This window comes from Capricornis sumatraensis, chromosome 16 (genome assembly GCF_032405125.1).
Source record: "Capricornis sumatraensis isolate serow.1 chromosome 16, serow.2, whole genome shotgun sequence".
NCBI lineage: Eukaryota > Metazoa > Chordata > Mammalia > Artiodactyla > Bovidae > Capricornis > Capricornis sumatraensis.
Window position 1 is genome coordinate 54,805,776 of NC_091084.1, and position 21,473 is coordinate 54,827,248.

General features: G+C 42.5%; 1 protein-coding gene across 6 annotated transcripts in view; it reads right to left on the reverse strand.

Annotated features, from left to right (window-relative positions):
- Positions 1-21,473, reverse strand: part of XRRA1 (X-ray radiation resistance associated 1) — a 58,946-nt gene that overhangs the window by 24,924 nt on the left and 12,549 nt on the right. For 4 of the 6 annotated variants that reach the window (XM_068988548.1, XM_068988550.1, XM_068988549.1 and 1 more), the window contains exons 5-8: positions 18,649-18,746; positions 12,212-12,345; positions 1,862-1,990; positions 890-1,107 (exon numbers count right to left, since the gene is read on the reverse strand). In XM_068988548.1, the coding sequence (XP_068844649.1) occupies positions 890-1,107; positions 1,862-1,990; positions 12,212-12,345; positions 18,649-18,746 (579 nt within the window). Of the gene's footprint in view, positions 1-889; positions 1,108-1,861; positions 1,991-12,211; positions 12,346-18,648; positions 18,747-21,473 lie in introns of those variants that run through there. The other 2 variants (XM_068988552.1, XM_068988551.1) reach the window with 1 other exon arrangement.

A 21,473-nucleotide genomic window follows, 5' to 3' on the forward strand; every position in this document is an offset into this window, starting at 1 on the left:
AGAGAAAGACAGATATCATATGATATCATTTATACATAGAACTTAAAAAATAGTACAAATGAACTTATTTATGAAACCAGAAAACTCACATGGAAAACAAACTTATGGTTACCAAAGGGGAAGAAAGAGGAAGCATAATTAGAGTATGGAATCAACAGATGCATACCACTATATATAAAACAGATAAACAACAAGGATTTACTGAATAGTACCGGGAACTATTTTCAAAGTCTTGTAATAAATGACGGTGGAAAAGAATCGAAAAAATATAAACATATACATATAAATGTATAACTAAATCACTCTGCTGTACACCTCAAACTAAAAAGCTTCTGCACAGCAAAGGGAACCATGAACAAAATGAAAATACAACCTAATGAAGGAGAGAAAATATTTTTAATTACTGTATCTGGACAAGGGATTCCTATCCAAAAATTAATTTTTTTAAAACTCAAAACTCAATAGCAAAAAAATAAACAATCAAGAGGATATGAATAGATATCTTTCCAAAGAAGACATGCAAATGGACAAGCAAGGAAGGACAAGCAAGCAGGCCCAGGATGGAGAAGAGAGGATGGAAGGAGCCCAAGTCCCTTGAGAATGCCAATGCACCCCAGAATTAACCATCACTGGAAAGCCTTACTTCTAGCCTCTTACTATTTGAGATTTAAAAAAAAAAAAAATCCATTTATACCTGGGTTGTAAAAACATCTTGACTGATAGAACAGGTAGGAAGTTACTAAAATATTTCATGTGAGACCACAATCTCCCCAGACCCAGCAGCTGAGAAGCAGGAGCTCCCCAGGGAGCCATAGACTTTCAGAATCAATTCTTAGAAGCTTATTCACACCATGGGTCAAGAGTCTCTTTAACAAGGGGTATCACTAACCTGTCCGGTCAACATCCTTTTTCATGGGCAGTATAGTATAATCCGGCTGGTCATCTGAGGCCTCATATATCCACGACTTGGGCTGCAGCATGGATTGGGGCTGTTTCCGGGGACTCCCCCTGCCTCCAACCCAATCTCCAGACCCATCTCGGAGCTGAACCTGCTGTAGGTACGGGATCCGGAAAATCTTGTTTTGGTCCAGGCTTAACTTCTTCAGTCTTCAATTAAGGAAAGTGAATACAGAATCACAGCAGTAATGATACCTCAGGGACATTTACCAAGCAACTTTAGCGAATGAACATGGAATCAGTCTTGGACACTTACTCCTCCTCTGTGACCTTGAGCCAATGACTTACCCTCTCTGGGTCTCAATATCCCTACCTCTAAAATGGAGGTAGCATTTATTAACCTTTTGAGGTTCTTGTGAGGATTAAATGACAAAATATGTAAATAATGTGGCACAAAGTAGTGTTCAGTAAATAGCATTTGAACCCCAAGTAAAATTTCCAGAGATCCAAAACTTAATCATTTAAAGGCCAGCATTTCATTGCTTTAACCAAACATAGTCAGGCCTCCACAATTATGGGTTCTATGTTGGTTGAATCTCTGGATGTATAGAGGGCTTTCTATAGATGGAACTCAAGAGTTTAACTTATCTGATTCTCAGTCTTTTTTCTTTTATTCCATCTCCTCTCTTAGGGTTAGGATCTCGTTTCTGATAACATCTCATCCTAATCTCCTCTTTGCTGCTTCTAAACCAATCATGTGATCAGAAATATCTTTACTAATGCCCCACTTTTTTGGCTCAAGTTAAAGCTCAGAGGGGAGATGACTTACCCACGGCCACACAGCTGAGATAAGTGGAGGAACTGGGATTTAAAGCCAGGCCTTTTGGCTTCCAGAGCAGTACTCAAGGTGTGAGCAAGCTTGGGGGTTACAGAGGGCACTGCAGAGAGAGGCTTTTAGCTTTACCTCTTGAGCCCGGCCAGGCTGACAAAACAGTTGGGGTTGGAGAGTTTGTTGTCATCCAGCATCAGTGTCTCCAGCGCTGGGAACCTCAGGATGTACCTCTTGGTGGTCAGCGACGTGACAGACGCCTCCCTGTGTGCACAAAGACCTAGGGTCATGATCAAGGGCACGGGACAAGCTCCATCATTCCCAGGAAGAAACGGAGGATAGGAAATCAATCAAGAGGCCTAACCAGGGGATTTCTCTCATGGTCTAGTGGTTAAGATTCCAGCCTTCTGAAGCAAGGGGACATGGGTTCAATCCCTGGTTCGGAACCAAGATCCCACATGCTGCGTGGTGTGGTCCCCTCCCACCAAAAAAAAGAAGCCTAACCACCTTGGAAATTTCTCTAGTGCCCAAGAATGGTTTTTGCAGACAGAGGTACCAGAAAGTGGAATCCCCTCTCCAACTGACCCCCTTCCCCAAACTCCACTCACACATCCAATCTTTCATATGGAGAAAGATTGCGTATGTCCACTGATGGACTCAGCGAGACCAAGTTGGGGCAGGATGGAGAGGCATTAGTAATGTTCATGGAAGATACCAGGGTGGCAAAATTAGGGGAAAAATTCTATAGGAAGAACACTGCACAATTTGGGGTCAGGGAAGACTCCCAAGTATGTTGTGTCACCCCAACAACTGGTAACCACAGAAGCACTTGGAGATAATGAACCTGGCAGAGGCCAAGTGGGGTAAGGTAAGACAGATGAAGGGCACCATTCCTGGCCGCGGTGAGGCTCTCCTCTAGACGCCTTTGTAGAGTGCACACATCAGTATGGAACTGAGAAGTCTTTTCTTAAATTCTAATTCTGAGGATTTTCAGAAACACTTGAGAGTGGGATTTAACAGGCTGAGGTCCTGAATCACACGTGGGGTAGGAAGTGGTGGTATTTTAGGTACAACCATCAACATGACCTCATTTGTGTCACCATGTGGATGAGGCTTAGGTAATTATTTCTAAGCACATGAGAGATAGATGACTCACATTGTGTTTTCATGGCTCCCTCTAACCTCATCCTCTCTATACACAAAAACAAACACATAGGGATACCTGGTCACACACACACATACACATATGTGAATCACAGGCCTACAATAAGAGGACTGGAAAGTAGCCTTTCTTCTGAGCCTACTGCATTCCTGACATTGTGTAGTTTTATATATGTCATCTCAGAGGAGCACTGGGAAGGACAGGGGTGATCGCTCTCCTTTTCAGATGAAGAAATTCAAACTTAAGAGTCACTTGCCCAAAATCTCATAGCCAGAAAGTGGTAGAGCTCCAATTCGATTCCAAACCCCAGGCCCTTTCCACTACAGCGCCCACCTCTCACATCACATCTTCAAGCCCTATGTGAATTAAAGGGTGGGGAAGTGGAAGGGTAGCTGCTGGCTGGGTGAGAGAGAGGCTGACAAAGGTAGACAGTGAGATCAAAAGCCCAAAAGGACTGTTAACAGTTCACCTAAAGGCAGCAATATTTTAAAGGTGAATTTAAAGACAGCACACAGCCAGTTGTGCACTCATTCATTCACACTCAAGAATTTTTTTACACATATTTGTGGAGCCAGGCACATGGAATACAAAGTGAAAAAGAACACATTCCCCTCTCAAAGTTCTTATAGTCTCGTGGAGGAAACAGATGCTCAGCACACAGTGAGACCAATACTAGAGCAGAGGCAGGCACAAAACTTGATGCGAGTCACCCACTCAGGTGGGGCGAGCCCAGAGAAGGCAATGCTTAAGCTAAACCATGAAGACAGAGAAGGAGAGAACTCCCTGTTGGTCCAGTGGTTAGGACCACTGGCTTTCACTGCTGAGGGCCCAGGTTCAATCCCTAGTTGGGGAACTAAAATCCCACAAGCCATGAGGCATGGCCAAAGGAAAAAAGGGAGAGAGAATTTGCTATCTTCTTAAGAACTATGAGAGAAGGAGAGGAACAGGAAGACAAATCATTGTTTTGTGGCGGCAGCTGTAGTATTTTTAGGAGCTCTGGCTGGTCATGTGCCTCAACATGGGGCTCAGAGAAACACAGGCATGCACCTGTGGACAAATGGGGTGAGTCACTGAGAGGAGCAGGTCTGAGAGCTGACAGACAGAACTTCTGGGGTGCTCCACAACACTCAGGACTGATATTCAGCATGACCCCAGGCCTGAGTGTTAGACGCCTCGTTGTTTTTAGAGTAAATTCTTCCTTTTTTGTTACTCTAATAGTGATGGATTTCTGTAGATTATAACCATGATAATTCTGAATAAAAAGAGGAAGGGGTCAGATACTGTTTCCAAAAGAGCCCTGGCAAGGTGAGGGGCAAGAGGCTTGAAATCCAAAGACCAGAGACACTCAACAGAGCAGGAAGGAAGCCTTTAGCTCCTGGTATTTTTCAGGGTCACAGATCATTCTCTTCCTCTTCCTGAACGGACCAACTTTCACACAGTGAATTTTTAATCTACCTGAAAGCAATTATAGGATGGTGCACAGAAGCTCTGTTGATCTATAGCTAATTGGCCAATCTTTATTTTACTCCAGTGAAATATGAAACAGCTAAGAAGTAAGATTTCAAAAAATTCCTCTTAAGCTCCATAATAAAAAAGCTAGCTCTGACCTGTCTCTTGTGAAAAGTCACACTACTTTGCCTTTTCAAAGTTCAGCTCCAATTATAATATAGAGGAGTTTCATTTTCTCTCTAAAACACATGCCTTGAAATACAGGGGCCATCAGTAGGTAGGTGAGAAGACAAGATGCAAAGCTTCACAGGAAAGCATCAGACTCTCTTGCTGAGCCCTTCCCACAGTAGTTTTGGGAGAAGAGTTCTTTGAAGTGGCAGGAGTCCGTCAGTAATGAAGCAACCAAGATTTCCAGCTGTAGTGCTCTTTTTATTATACCTTCTCTCAGCAAAGGGAAGTGATACCATTTAAAATCTGGTAGCTTTAATGGAATTGCTTAGAAGGTAAGAGTCTGCCCTGGTGGTTGGGTTCTATTCAGGAATGGGAATTCGAGTACCATATTAGAAAAAGCATGGGAATGGGGATCAGAAGCCCTGGGCTCTGGTTCTGGTGTTGCTGCTGCTTTGCTTGTTGTGTGGTTTCTAGTTGGTCTCAAGCATCTCTGGGCCTAGTTGGTTGTGAGAGGTGAGGAAGAAAAGAATTCAGGCTGATGACCATGTTTCTAGCCTGGACAACTGCACAGCAGATGAAGAGCAGTGCCCATCAATGAGGCCAGGGACACAGGAGAAGGAGATGCTGGCATGGGCATGTGTCTGATGAGTTTGATACGGTAGGTAGGATACATGGGTGTATAGTTCAGATGACAAAAGTGAAGTAGAGAAATAACTTAAGACTTGAGAAGGGATGAGAACACTAAGACTATAAAGAAAAACAGTGGGTTGAGAGTGGACAATGGGGGACCAAGATTTAAGAGATTAGCAGAAAAGGAGACTCAACAGAGCATACTGAGTGTGGACAGACGTGTAGGAAGAAAACGACAATAATACTTGTCTGAAGCCGCACTGCTTTCAAAGCATAAATATTTCAGTTGATTCTCTGATGTAAGCAGGAGTATATTTATTCTCTCTTTCTTATATGTAAAGAAATAGGAAGTACAGGGTGGTGAAGACTTGTCTTACTTTATAGACTTTCCACTGGAAACAACTAGAATGATGAATAAAGTACATATATATATTTTTTTAAAAAACCTATCATTTAGACCTACTGCATGATCCAGCAATCCCACTCCTGGGCATATATCTAGAGGGACCATACTTTGAAAAGATACACGCACCCCAGTGTTCACTGCCGCACTATTTACAATAGTCAGGACAAGGAAGCAACCTAAACGTCCATCAAAGAGGAATGGATAAAGAAGATGTGGTATATATATACATACACAATAGAGTATTGCTGCCGCTGCTGCTAAGTCACCATCAATCGTGTCCGACTCGGTGCAACCCCAGAGACGGCAGCCCACCAGGCTCCCCCGTCCCTGGGATTCTCCAGGCAAGAATACTGGAGTGGGTTGCCGTTTTGTGAAAGTGAAGTCGCTCAGTGATGTCTGACTCTTCATGACTGTAGCCCACCAGGCTCCTCCGTCCATGGGATTTTCGGGGCAAGATACTGGAATGGGGTGCCATTGCCTTCTCCACAATAGAGTATTACTCAGCCATAAAAAAGAATGAAATAGTGCCATTTGCAACAACATAGATGGACCTAAAGATTGTCATAATGAGTGAAGTAAGTCAGAGAATGATAAATCTTATGTGATATTGCTTATATGTGGAATCTAAAAAAATGGTACAAATGAACTTATTTATGAAACAGAAATAAGAGTCACAGATGGAGAAAACAAACTTATGGTTACCAGGGAGGAAAGGAGGAAGGAGGGATAAATTGGGAGATTGGGACTGACATACACACTATTATATATAAAACAGATTAACTAATAAGGACCTACAGTATAGCACAGGGAACTCTCTACCCAATACTCTATAATGACCTATCTGGGAAAAGAATCTAAGAAAGAGCAGATATATGTATATGTATAACAGATTAACTTTGCTGTATACCTGAAATGAACACAAAATTGTAAATCAACTATATTCCAATAAAAATTTTTTTAAAAAAACAAATAAAAAGATGTAAGAGATGCAAAGACAATAAAGTACTGTGCCAAAATCTAAAACTCCAGAGATAGGAATTTCCCTGGAGGTCCAGTGTTAAGATTTCACCTTCCAATGTAGGGGGTGAGGGTTTCATCTCTGGTTAGGGAGCTAAGATCGCACAGGCCTTTTAGCCAGAAAACCAAAACAAACAACGGAAGCAATACTGTAACAAGTTCAATAAAGAGTTTTAAAATGGTCCACATTAAAAAAAAAACTTAAGAAAAATTAAAAATAAAACTCCAGAGATAGAAACCGGGCATAAAAAGCTACTTTTGCCATAAGGATATTTGCTGATATTATTGGGGGCATATAATTGGAGATCCTCACTTGAGTCTGGGATCCTAAAGAAAGGTATCCTTAGAACCAGAACTAAGCCCATTCCTCTCATCCCCAAACCAAGGGAAAACTACCTTGGAGTGAACAGAGAAGGGGAAGGGGGAGGGCAAGCTTGTCTTCCTGAAAAACTCCAGCTGATATTTGTATCATTGGAGTGGTTCATAAAATAGCCAGCTAGTTTATTTAGTTTAAAATGGTTCCATACCAGGCACCTAGGCACCTGGCCAAAATAAATGGAAAGGCTTATGGTCCTGCAGACTAAATACCATGAGCCAACTCTCTCCCAAGTATAAACTATAAAATCCAGACTATATACACATACATACATATATATACATATAAAAGACAGTCTTCTTTAGGGCATCTGGGAACTAATAAGCTGTGAAAACTTAGGGCATCAAGATTTGGAAGAAGGAGAAAACTTGAAGGGAACCATGTAACATTTGGGGCCACTTTTTGCCTAGGGCTCTCTGCTGACTCCAGAAGTGGCTGAGAAGCTAAGCAGAGATTCTGACAACCTTGCTAGTCCAGGAGGCCAAAAACTGGGGTCCAGAGTATGTCATAGAAAGGGAGCCCCAATCAACTGCCCCTGTTTTAAGTTAGGGCACTGGAAGACTAAATCCAAAAAGGAAGTGTGAACTAGAAAACTGTGATCCTTGCAGGGACCGAAGACTAGCTTCAAACAACTTCAATTTCTGTAAATGAATTAAGCTGATTTGGAGTTATTGGTGACCTATATAGCCAAAAGAACTCTAGATCTGGTGAGGAAAAAAAGTGATTTGAGTTGCCCACAGGGGGAGTCATGGTTTCTCATTCAGTTCCTGACTACCTACATTTAAATTAAAACTAATCAAACTTTAATAAAATGAAATATTCAGCTCCTCAGTCACACTAACCACATTTCAAGTGCTCAATATGACTAGTGGCTACCATATTGGACAATGAAGATATAGAACGTTTCCAACAATATAGAGAATGCTAATGAACGCTTTCAAACATAACTAGAAAATATCTGCAAATTGGTGCTGTCTGGGGTATGAAAGGCATGGTGGTCCGATTTAAAGGAAGAATGGAAATTTAGCCTGTGAAGGGACCTGGTAAACTCACAAACCTACTTTGTGGTTATCTCCCCAGTTCTTACATCATTAGAAAAGATGTACTAAGCCACTGACAAAATAACCACACTTTTTTTACTGACCAATAACATGCGGCCTATTATAATAGGAAGGGCCAAACTGAAGCCCTAGGAATTTTGCTTCCAAAACAGTAAATCAAAGATAATTCTACATCTCTGAGGTAACTGCAGAGATTACTGCAAACACTAAAGACTGGAAAGGTAGAAGGATGATGAGTCCTATAACATCCCTGTTTATCTTGTTTATTTGACTTTTGCAGAAGACAGGTCTCAAAGAATGACTGTAAATTACTCAATCACATGGTGACTCCAATTTCAGCCACTGTTCCCTATGTGAACTCTTCTTACTGGAGCACATCAACACAGCCCCTAGAACTTGTGATATAGCTAAGGATGTTCCAGATGTTACTTTCTCTTTATTAATGAACAAGAACCACCAGAAGCAGTCTGCTTTCACCTGACAGGGACAGCAGTATACCTCTGTTCTCTTCCCTGGGGGCTACCCTAATTCTTTAGCTCTATCATAACCTAATCTTTGAAAATCTTGATTATTTTGGTATTCCACAGAACACTATGTTGACTGGAGCTAAAGGGCAGGGAAATAAAATACTTTAGATATATCAGGATGGATTGTGCCACAGGATGGAAGTAGACCTTACAAAAATTCAAGAAACTGACACTGTGATTAATGTTCTTGATGTCCAGGTATCTGGAGCATGTTGGAATATACCTCCAATGTGAAAGACATCTTTCACTGCCTTCTACTAAGAAAAAGTTACAAAGCTTTGTTGGCTTTTTTTTTTTGGGGGGGGGGCAGCCACACATAAAACATTTGTGCTGTTCTGATCCATTTACTGAGGCTGCTAGTTTTGTGTAGGAAGAGCAAGGCAAGGCTCTGCAACAGGCCCAATTGCCATGCAAGTTGCTCTCTGGGCATTATGTAATTTACCAAGGGTATTGGGTATTATGACTTAGCAGGTCCAACTGTGTTCTGTCTAAGGCTGTATAGATAGGGTTACCATATATGCTGGTTTTCAAGGACAGTTTAAATTTTTACCTGTTATCACCATATAATTAATAGTGAAGCTTTTCCCTCTCAACGATGTTCCTGGTTTGGATGAAAAATAGAGTGAATGGTCACTCAATTCTATGAATAGAGCCTTTGTAAGGCATCAATTACAGAATCATATTTTGAGCAAAGTTATGCTCTATTCTTCATGTAACTACTTTCCTTTTGAAAAACAGCTTCTAGCTTACTCCTGCATGTTGGTAGAGACTGAACACCTGACCACGGGACACTAAGGTGACCACATTTACTAAGCTGTGCATCATGATCTGAATGTTCAGAACTTTCTCAGCACATGAAAATAACACTTGAGATCAGCTCAAGCAAATCTGGAAAGTTGAATGAACTAACATTGCTTAGATTTGTATGATGCCTACTCCTGCTGTACTGTTTCTTCTCTGTCAACCCATAACTAATGTTCTATAACCACTGGGTGCAGGAAAACAATATGCAACTGGCTTTACAAATGGTTTTGCATGATATGCTGATACTAATCAAAACCAGACTGTTGCAGGATTATAGCTCCATACAAAGGTGGCTCTGAAAGACAGAGGAGGAGAAATCCTCCCAAGAGATAAAACCCAGAACAATAGATCTGACGGTTCATTTTCCTTGGTTGGTGAGACAGCCAAAAGTGCAGGTCTGTGCTGATTCATGGGCAGTGGTTTAGCTGATGAGTCAAAGCTTGGAAACCATAATGTAAAACTGCTGACAGGGAGGACTGAGGGAGAATTATGTGAATGGACCTCTCAGAATGAATAGGATGAGAATTATTTGTATCTCGTGTGAATTCTCACAAAGACTATCCACTTCAGAGAAGACTCTCGATGATCAGGTGAACAAGATGACCCATTCCATGAATGTCAGTTAGATACCCTGCTACTTGCAAAATGGCCTTGGCAGCAGGGAAGAAGGCTACATACTTCCCCTCCAGAAAGTTCATTTGGCTACCAGTCCTGTTGAACACCCAACCTGCAAATAACAAGAGGCTAATGCTGAGTTGCTAACATGGCACCATTTCTAGGAGGATTAGCCAACCATCCAGTAGAAGGATGACTAGAGTGGACGTTTACTTTCATAAAAGGAGCAGTGATTTTTTTTTCTTACTGAAATATGTATGTATTTGAGACATGGATTTTCTCTGCCTAACCACAGTGTTCTGCCAAGCATCACAATCTGTGGATTTACAGAACGTCTTATTCATTATTTAAATAGTACACATAACATTGTTTTTAACCATGGAACACATTTCATTGCAAAGAAGTACAATAATGGACTCAAAGACATGGAGTTTAATTTTTTGCCATGTACTCCATCACACAGGACTAGCTGACCTAACAGAATTGTAAAACAGTCTTCTGACAACTTATTTATTCCACTAGCTAGGAGACTACCCACTGTGAGGTTGGATGCTGACTTACAGGATGGAGTGTCGCATAAACTAGCAACTAAAACTGATTCTGTTTTTCTCATACTGGATCATAAGGGCCTAGGAATGAATGAATGAAAATGAAAGCAGCTCCTCTTACAATTTGCTTCTAATTCCTGCAGCTCTGAGTTCCTAAGTTAGAGCTCTGAGTTTCCTTGGGAGGAATACTTTTACAGGGGACACAAAAATAGTTCGACTTAACTGGAAGTTAAGTTTACTGCTGGCCTCTTGGGTTCTTTATTCCACTGAACCAACAGGCAGGGAAAGAGGGGTTTATTATATTGGCTAGGTGACTGATACCAATTATCAGAAGTAAGTATGATTGCTGCTCTACCTTGAGGGCAAAAAGGAATATCTTTGGAATCCAAAGAATTATCTGATATTCCTCTTAAAAGCGTCATGTCCATTAGTCAAAGTTGATGGAATTTCTGCAAGGTGAACAGAGTTCTGGAGTGGGATGATTGTGATGGTTGCCCAACAGTGTGAATGTACTTAATGTTGCCTTAAGATAGAAAGCCTTAGGATAGAAAGCTCTTAAGCCTTAAGATAGAAAGACTTCTGATAGGGAAAGAGGACAGTCTGAGGTAGCCCTTGGAATATGTACAGAAGCAACATGAGAAAGTAATGGTCATAAGCCTGCTCTCTGGAGTCAGATGGACTTGGTTCAAATTCTGCCTCTGCGACTTGGCTTTGTAACTCTGGTTGAGTTATTTAATTTACCTGTGCCTCAATTTCCTCATCTATAAAATGAGGGTGATGATAATAGGGCACTTACCTCATAGGGTTGTGAGGATTAAATTAGTTAGTATATATTAAGAGTGTCTAGTCAAGGCTCTGGTTTTTCCTGCGGTCATGTATGGATGTGAGAGTTGGACTGTGAAAAAGGCTGAGCGCCGAAGAACTGATGCTTTTGAACTGTGGTGTTGGAGAAGACTCTTGAGGGTCCCTTGGACTGCAAGAAGACCCAACCAGTCCATTCGGAAGGAGATCAACCCTGGGATTTCTTTGGAAGGAATGATGCTGAAGCTGAAACTCCAGTACTTTGGCCACCTCATGCGAAGAGTTGACTTACTGGAGAAGACTTCGATGCTGGGAGGGATTGGGGGCAGGAGGAGAAGGGGACGACAGAGGATGAGATGGCTGGATGGCATCACTAACTCGACGGACATGAATCTGAACTCCAGGAGTTGGTGATGGACAGGGACGCCTGGCGTGCTGTGATTCACGGGGTCGCAAAGAGTAGGACACAACTGAGTGACTGAACTGAACCGAAGAGTGTCAGAACAGTATCTGACACATAGTAAGCATTACACATGTATTACTATTAAGAGAGAAAGGGCCAGTACATTCTGGCCAGAAGGCACAGCCTCAGCAAATGTGCAGAATGGAAATATGCAAAGCTTATTTAGAGGGTTCATGAAGGGAAATAATCTGGCAAGAGCAACAGCCACAGCTTACAAATGAGCAATCAGAGGAAACGACAGTGACGTGCAGCACCCGTGTCACTCCCTATTGGGGAGGGGTGTGGACTCCCTAGCTCAGGCCTCCCCAACTCCTGGGGCTTTGCTTCTACTGGTATCTTTACTGGCAGCTTTAGTAGGTGGCATTCTCCCGGCTTTGAACACTCACAGTCTGTCCTTACAGCCCTTTAGAACTGCTTTGGACTATTTCTTTGGATACTTGTACTCTGGGACTTACTGCTCTGCAACAGCCAAACTGGGTGGCAGAGAGGTGAGGCCATTGCCTGTGAGGAGCAGGACACGGAGGTGTGGCAGAATCCCCAGGTCACAGATGGCCTCCGCCGTCAGGCTGTTGAAGGAAAGGTCCAGGAACTATGGTGCAAAGATAGAAGACAGAGAAGCAGAAGCACTCCTCATGATAATCATGCTCATACATGAGGTGGGAGGTGGCTACTTTTTTTTAACTTTCCAGGGGGCCCATCAACCACAGACTAAAACCCTCCTGACTCTCTGGATTAACATTCAAGGTCTACCAGAGTTACTTCCCAACCAATTTGCCAGCCTTTGCTCCCATACTGCAAGCTTTTGCTTATCCCCTGGTGCTAGCCAAAGTGACTCTTCCTTATTCCTTGCCCCACCCCATCCAGAGATCTTTGCTTGAGCTTTTCACTCAGGAATGCCCTCTTTCTATGTATCAAAATCCAAGCCCTAAAAGGCCAGTTCAAAAGCTCCCTCCTTCTGAAAGCTTTTTTCATTCCCAGCCAGATGGACTCTCTCCCTCCTTTGACTTTGAGTGCTTTATCTAGACTGCTTCCAGGGTATTTCTTATAGGCAGCCAGGTAACTGTGATAACGGGATATAAGGCTGAGGACTAGAGATTTTGGTACATGGATGTGCCAAGCGAGCAGGTCCTGGTGCACAGCAGTAGGCTAGGCTATAAACTCTCTGAGGTGAAGCGCCTTGTCACCGTAATCTGGCATAGGCCCTGGCACAGTAGGTGCACATAAAATAAGCAGCTGAAATGAACTGGCTTATGAGGACAATGACCCAAACTGTCACCTCAACACAAAGTGCATTCTAACTAGCCACTGAGATTCATGATATAGTCGACTTGGGTTAGGGGGCCAGCCAGGAAACAGTTTCTCTATGCAAACACAAAGGCAATTATGATACCTGGTATCACTCCAGTCTTTCTTTCCAGAAGAGCCTCTCCAGACACCTACTTTAGCTCTTTGCTCCCTTCCCTCCCTCTCTGTAATAGGGATGAACCTTTTTTATTTTATTACCTGGTAATCACTAAAGGGATGTTGCCTATAAAATTAAATTATATGTAATGGCCCATCTCTGGGAATCCTGCCTCCCAGGTAATGAGCCATAAGCTAAAATTCCTCTGTTTAGCTCACAGGAAAACTCCTGAACAGGCCCACCTCTGAATGACTGCAGGAAGGAAGAAATTAACACTTCTTCTCAGGAGGCTGACTAAACCAGGAAATGTTTGACTTTACTCCTTCCTCTTTTAGTAGAAAAGAAGCCTGAATTCTATCTCAGGCAAGATGGCTCTTGGGACATCACTTCACCATCTTCTCGGTTTGCTGGCTTTCTGAATAAATTCACTATTTGGTGCCCCAACAACTTGTCTCTTGATTTACTGGCCTGTTGTGTGGCAAGCAGTACTTGCTAACACATCCACCCACACACACCCCTACTGAATGGGGCCAGTTTCAGCATCTTACACAGCTGGTGCAGGGGCAAGGTTTCTAGTTTACCACTTCAGTGAAACACAGTCAATCGCACATAAACACAACTGACTAGGTCACTGTTGGAGGAGGGCTGGGTTTGGTATGAGTCCACTGCAGAAATTAACTGATACCCCTCGTAGACCTGGCTTTAAGTCCTAACTAACTGTGATATTGGACAAATTACTTAAGCTGAGTTTCCTTATCTATAAAGTAGAAATAACAATGGATTTTTATGAAAAATTGTGTAGGTAAAGCCTGTAGCATAGAGCTTGGAACACAGTAAATGCTTAATGATGCCTGTCATGGTCATCACCTCCCTTCATTCCAGGCCTATGTATTGAAGGCTTACTGTGAACCAATCCATGCCCTGTGTGAGCTCACAGCCTAGTCGGGCAGCTAGATACATAATGTGTGTCTGTTAAGTAGCAATGCTACTAGCATAGATGTTTGACCTCTACCAGGGGCTCCAGACGGGCTTCACACAGCAGGTAACACATAAGCTGTCCTCAGAGACGAGCTGGTATTCACCAAATTGTTGAATCATCAAAAAAGCAAGAGAGTTCCAGAAAAACATCTACTTCTGCTTTATTGACTACATCAAAGCCTTTGACTGTGTGGATCACAACAAACTGTGGAAAATTCTTCAAGAGATGGGAATACGAGACTACCTGACCTCCCTCCTGAAAAATCTGCATGCAGGTCAAGAAGCAACAGTTAGAACTGGACATGGAACAATGGACTGGTTCCAAATAGGGAAAGGAATACATCAAGGCTGTATATTGTCACCCTGCTAATTTAACTTATATGCAGAGTACATCATGTTGCAAGTTGCCAGGCTGGATGAAGCACAAGCTGGAATCAAGACTGCAGGGAGAAATATCAATAACCTCAGATACACAGATTATACCACCCATACAGCAGAAAGCAAAGAACTAAAGAGCCTCTTGATGAAAGTGAAAGCAGAGAGTGAAAAAGTTGGCTTAAAACTCAACATTCAAAAAACTAAGGTCATGGCATCCAGCCCCATCACTTAATGGCAAACAGATGGGAACACAATGGAAACAGTGACAGACTTTGTTTTTTTTGGGCTCCAAAATCACTGCAGATGGTGACAGCAGCCATGAAATTAAAAGACGCTTGCTCCTTGGAAGAAAAGTTATGACCAACCTAGACAGCATATTAAAAAGCAGAGACATCACTTTGCCAACAAAGGTCTGTTTCGTCAAAGCTATGGTTCTTCCAATAGTCATGTATCGATGTGAGAGTTGGACTAAAAAGAAAGTTGAGTGCCGAAGAACTGATGCTTTTGAACTGTGGTGTTGGAGAAGACTCTTGAGAATCCCTTGAACTGCAAGGAGATCAAACCAGTCAATCCTAAGGGAAATCAGTCCTGAATATTCATTGGAAGGACTGATGTTGAAGCTGAAACTCCAATACTTTGCAAAGTATTGACTGTATTAACCTGATGCAAAGAACTGACTCACTGGGAAAGACCCTGATGCTGGGAAAGATTGAAGGCAGGAGGAGAAGGGGACAACAGAAGATGAGATGGTGGCATGGCATCGCCAACTCGATGGACATGAGTTTGAGCAAGCTCCAGGAGTTGGTGATGGACAGGGAGGCCTGGCATGCTGCAGTCCATGGGGTCGCAAAGAGTCAGACACGACTGAGCGACTGAACTGAACTGAAATTGTTAAGGCCAGAAAGACATACAGCACAGCAAGTGGCATGTAAAGAAGTCAGGAGGCAGAAGGCAGCCTTGCTTATTCTGAGATCTGCAAATGGTTTGGGTATGACTAGAGCCCATGGTATAGAGTGGGCTTGATTGGACTGCACAGGCCATGAAAGATGCCCAGCACCAAAGCACTGCCGAGCTCATGCCACCATCAGCAAATTCCAATGAGAATTCACACAAATGGGCTATCCCACTTGGCAGGGGCAGAGAGAGAAGATTTCAAGAAGGAACACCTGGAAATCTGGCTTGGGTAAACAGATAAAGATGGGGATAATTCTCTCCTCCATACACATACGTGGACAGTCAACAGAGCCTATGGATTCTATCTCCTTACTACTTCTCACATATGTTCCTTCCGATCCATTCTTTATACAACAGCCACGCTACAGTGGTTTTTCTAAAATATAGTTTGTACCCTATTACTCGTCAGCTCCAAATACTTCAGTGGATCCCTACTATCCATAGGATAAGGGTCAGAGTTCTTAAAAAGGCTTCCAAGGCTCTCTACAGTCTCTTCTGTTTCCTCCTGGGCTCATCTATCACCATATTCTACTGTGTCTCACTGCATTCCAACCATACTGAGCTGTTCCATCAGTGTTCTAGCTCAGAAATTGGCAAACGAAGGCCTGTAAGCCATATCCAGCCTGCTGTCTGTTTCGTATGGCCTGTGAGCTAAGAACGCTTTGTATGTTTTTAAATGGTTGGGGGAAAAAAACACAATAATATAACATTGTATGAGAATTAAATAAAATTCAAACTTCAGCATCATAAAGTTTTATGAGAACACAGCTCTGCCTATTTGCTTACATATTGTCTACAGCTGCTTTCCTTCTACAACAGCAGAGTGGACTAGTTATGACAGTTACGACTAGTTATAACCCTAGGGGCTGCGTAGCCTAAAACAGTCACTGGCCTCTTACAGAAAAAGTTTGCTGACCCTTGCTCTGGCTGTTTGGGCTACTTAATGTTGGATCCAAATCTGCTTTCTATGGAAGTAAGGACAGTTCAAAGAAATGAACAGTCTTAGAACTTGCAGGGCAAAGAATTTCACAGCTGGCCCAGAATTTACAGAGGGGGAGACATAAGTTCCACCGAGAGGGTAAGTTATTTGGACAAGGAGGTTAGGGAAAAGCAGTGGTGGACCAAGACTGCAAACAAGGTGTCCTGACTTTTAAGGCAGTTCTCCAGCTGACTCTTTTTCAGACTTGCGTACAGAGAATCAAATCATGACAAAGCTGTTTTTCTAAACTGACTCCTGAAGAGTTCTACTCTGGGTGACAGCCCTTCTGGCAAACAAGGAGAGAAGATTCCTAACTTGGATGTTGCATCTGCTGAGTGACATCAAGTTTCATCACACATTAAAGTATTCACTGCTATTGGCTGCAAATTCAGGATATCTGACAGGATATCTTATCCTTTTTCTTAGAGAGCCCTCGCAAACCATAGAGAGAGGGGGAATAAATAAGCAGGAGATTTCCTCTTCTCATTTACATTCTGAATCTTGACTTTGTTCTCTTATGTAAACAAATTCCGTTGGATAGGATTGGTCTGCTGGATAAATAATCTTCATCAGTTGCAATCACACTATGAGGCAGGGCCTCCAAAAAGTCAATTAATGATCAACCAGTAAGTCAGCTGAAGGGTCAGTGCCTGTAGTCACGTCCCCTCCCTGTGGGCCCACAGGCACTTGAAGTAGGAGTGTGAAATGGTTGGGGTAAGGAATGTAGGAGTCTCTGAACAATGTACAACACACAGGAGCTCAATAACTACTTTTTAAAAAGCAAAATAACAAATTAATGGAAACCTGTAAGAAGCTCCCAGGCCTGTGGGTAAAAAAGTGGCTCCCTATATCTCTAGAGCTTCTGGAACCTGTTTCCCTCTGTCTATAATAAACTCTGGTATAACATGTTTTTTAACCTAGCACAAAGCTGCATGAGTTGTTGTAAATTTTCTCTCTCTCTCTCTCCTTGTTTTATTGGATTTTCAAAAACTTCACTTCCTGGGTAAGTATGAGAACCACTCCTGTCAGAAATCATAGTAAAGCACTGTGAGCCTCAATATGACTGGAAACCATGGAGAAAAGGTACCATTACATTCAGTATAGCATGCTTTAAAAATACAAGGACGTATAATCCACTTCAGGAAGATCACCATCCCAGGTGGTTAAAACACCTTAAAACTTTGGCACGTAACTCCTAAAAGTGCACTCTTGTGGAAGGTTTCTCTCTGGTCAGACTGGGTTAAATGAGGTTTTTATGAAGAATGGCTGTCTCTTGATGTTTGTACATTAAATGATTTAAGTTACCAGTTCTTTGAGGTAAACCCCAAGGATCATGACATGCCGACACTTTGCTGAGGTGTGACTCTGAAGCTTTTCTAGAAGGCCACCATGTAAGGAAGAGCCCATTACTTAGTGAGTGAGCCTGGCCAGATGCCTGCCCCACACCTCAATCCAGCTCTGCTGTTCTCTACTCTCTGTGCACGCAGATTCTCAAGTGGTGACAAAAGCTTTGCTTTTTTGTGAAACAAAATTACCCTAAAGTTTTCATAGATGCTGATAGGTGATTAACTTGAAGTATGAGAACATGTATAGAAGATGCATGACTATGGGAAATCTAAGAGAAAGATTTCTAAGAAGAGTGTAATTTAAAAAAATATTTTCAAATACAAAACAGCTGTGGATATATAGATGTCAAGAGTTTGCTATAGAACTTAGAGAGACCATGTTTTATTTCACACTCATCCCTGAGTCTATGGCCCATAACCTTATCCAAGCTCATTAGAACCAATCTGGCTGATTCATACCAGGGTGGGTCTCAGGAATAAGTTTACAACACCTCTCATTCAGCTGGGCCAGTCTGCTGTGCCTAGCACTTAACCCCCATGCCCCAACCCCATGGATCCAGATCACCCCTCAAATTCTCTTTCCTAAAATACTCTATTTAAACCCACTCTCCTCGACAGACTACTTTGCCATTTGTTTTCCAAGACCATGGGCATAGGTATAATGCCTTCACCTCCACCAACCCACTCCTTTATCATCACCACCAATTCCACCACCCTCCCCAGAGGACCACCTGAAGCAAGGTAGCTATAAAGGCCCAGAGATCTCCTTCCCCCAAATTATGATCACTAGACTCCTTATACCCATTCCTTACAGGGAAACAGGTGGGCACCAAAAACTCCCTACCTCCAACTTACTTCCAAGGACTTAAAGTCTCCGTATTTCACGTAGACTGTTTTGATGCCGTTAAATGCGAGCTCCAGTTCCTTTAAGACTGGAAACGTGTGAAATGCCTCTAAAGAGGGAGGAGAAAGAGGGAAACTGTAACTTGTAAAAGACATAACAGGAAGATAAAATAGTGGTCATTTACTGGGTTCCCACTGGGTTAGCATTGTGTAAAGTGCTTTACTTACAGGGATTCTTACTCTCTAACAACTCTGAAAAGAGTGATTACTACTTCCATTCCACTGCTGAAGAATCCAAGGCTCAACCTGGCTAAGTGATTTGCTAGAAACAGAATTGCTAAATGGAAAGATCAAGAACTGAATCTAACTCCAAAGCCCATTTTAAAAAATGATCCTTATTATCTCTGATTATAAAAGTAAACATTTCCACCAAAGTTTTTTTAAAAAACAGAAAAATAAAAGTTCTTTTTAATCTCAATACCTAGAGATAACTATTCAAAGTTTCACATATAATACTCTAGACTTTTTATGTGTATACTGAAACATACACACTTCTTTCTACAAAAAGGGACTCATACTACACACATTGTACTATGACTTGCTTTTTTTTCCCCTTAACAATATGATTTAAAGATGTTCTAAGTCAAAACATACAGATATGCATAATGTCTGAATTATGTTCTACAGTATAGACATACCCTATTTTATTTAACCATACCCCCTAGGGATAGTGGCTAGATTATCTGAATAAAAGGTTAAGAACACTTCCCCTTCTGCTTGAGAACTGGACCTTATGTTAACTTTCTAGCCCTCTTCCATTGGTAACCGGAATAAAAATGGTACAGTCACTGTGTTATTAAGCAAAACTGCTGTGGTAAAAATGACCCCAGGTTGGTAAGTCACATCTGGACTAGGAGAAACTAAAAAAGAACTATACCTATCTGAAGGGGGCACCATAACTTTGGGCTTCTCTGTGTGTGGGCACTCCTATGATTGGCCATGTCCTTTTCAGAACTCTGGGGGCTTTGTGTATGGATTATAACAACAGCTATTTGCTCCTGTGGTGAAAAAGGCTTCTAAGCCAGAGTGCTGGCATCAACCCATTGAGAGCAGCCAGTGGCTTACGGATGGCTACCTGAACAGCTACATGAACTGCTCAGGAACTGCCGTGAGGATTCCACTGAACATGAAGTGCTGATGCTGTGCTGCTGGCATACGTGGGGAATTACCCAGAGCCTTCTAAGTGAACCTGGTGTCAAGTGTGGCCTATGTTGGTTTTGTGAGTTGGAATGTTCTACAGAGTCAAATAGAAACATGTGCTTTCAGGGTATTTCCAATGAACATCCTTGTTCAAGTGTGTTTCTGTAGAATAAATTTTGGGAGTGGAACTACTAGACTATGTTAAGAGATACTGCCAAACTACCTTCCAAAGATGTTGCACCAATTTATTCCATTTGAATATGAGACTACCCATTTCCCTACCAATGCTGGCAGTCATCAGTCCTCATTTCTGTCAATATTTGATACGCATATAATAGTTCTTGGATGCTCTTTTATTTATTAGTGAGGTTGAACATCTTTCCATATGCCTGCTTGCCTTTGTTTTCAAACTCAGGCTCCTAAGAGACCACACTGTTTCCTCAAGGACAGGGACTTTGTCACACACTTCTTTAAAAACACCCTTCAAACTCCATGCATTCAAAACTGAATTCATCCTATTTATCCCTAAACCTGCCTTTCCTATACTGCTGTCTGTCTCAGTAAATCCCCTTGGTTCTTCTCTTTCTTTACATGCCCCTTAGTTACCATGTCTGGTGTATTTCTACCTCCTCTCTCTCTCTGTCTCTCTCAATCCCCTCTACCCTTATGGCCACAGCCCCAGCTGAGGCCTCACCTCCCTTCTCCTGGAAAAATGCAACCATCTCCCAGGTTTCCTGGCTCCCATCTTACAATCCATGCTCCTCACAGCCACTACTGAGTCTCTATTTCAAAGCCTTCCAAGGTTTTCTTTTGCCTGCAGAGTTAAGTCCACGTCACTTAGTGCCCCTGATAATATGGGGCCCCTTGCCCACCTTCCTAGTCTCCATTCTCTCTGCCTATACCTCTTGCACACGTACAAAGCTTCTTCAGGGTCCCTGATCAGGCACTGCTGGCCCCTATCTGTTGTTCTGTTGGCCAGAAATGCCTTCTCACCTTCTGAGTCACTCCTATTCGTGTTTTAGGTCTCAGCTTACATACTTCTTTTCTCACAAGTATCTTCTGACACTCAAGGCCCAGTTGATGGCCCAGTTGATTTTCTGATTCCCTCTACTGTTGCACTTACCGTATCCTGCTATAACTGAGCTCAGAAGCACAGAAAACTGGACACACTGATTGCTAAAAGCCAAACAGGATACTGTCCTGACACCCAGCAGGGGTCGCTGTGGATTTGCTGAATAAACGAGAAGGCTTTACACTCCTATAGGAGTTCTCAGGGACTTAAAAACTTTTTACATACAGTCCCTTGGTATGGGTAGGAGACTGGTTCCAGGACCACCCACCCCTACATACACACCCCCTACCCCAATCCCCAACCTCCACCTCCATCTTGCATCACCACCAAGGACATGGAAATCTGTGGAAGCTCAAGGGCCTTGTATAAATTGATGTAGTATTTGCATATAACCTGCACACAGCCTCCTGTACACGTTAAATCATCTCTAGATTACTAATACTGAACATAAAGTAAATGCTCTGTGCTGTGCTGCGTCGCTCAGTCATGTACGACTCTGTGATTCCATATGGACCACAGCCCGCCAGGCTCCTCTGTCCATGGGGGTTCTCCAGGCAAGAATACT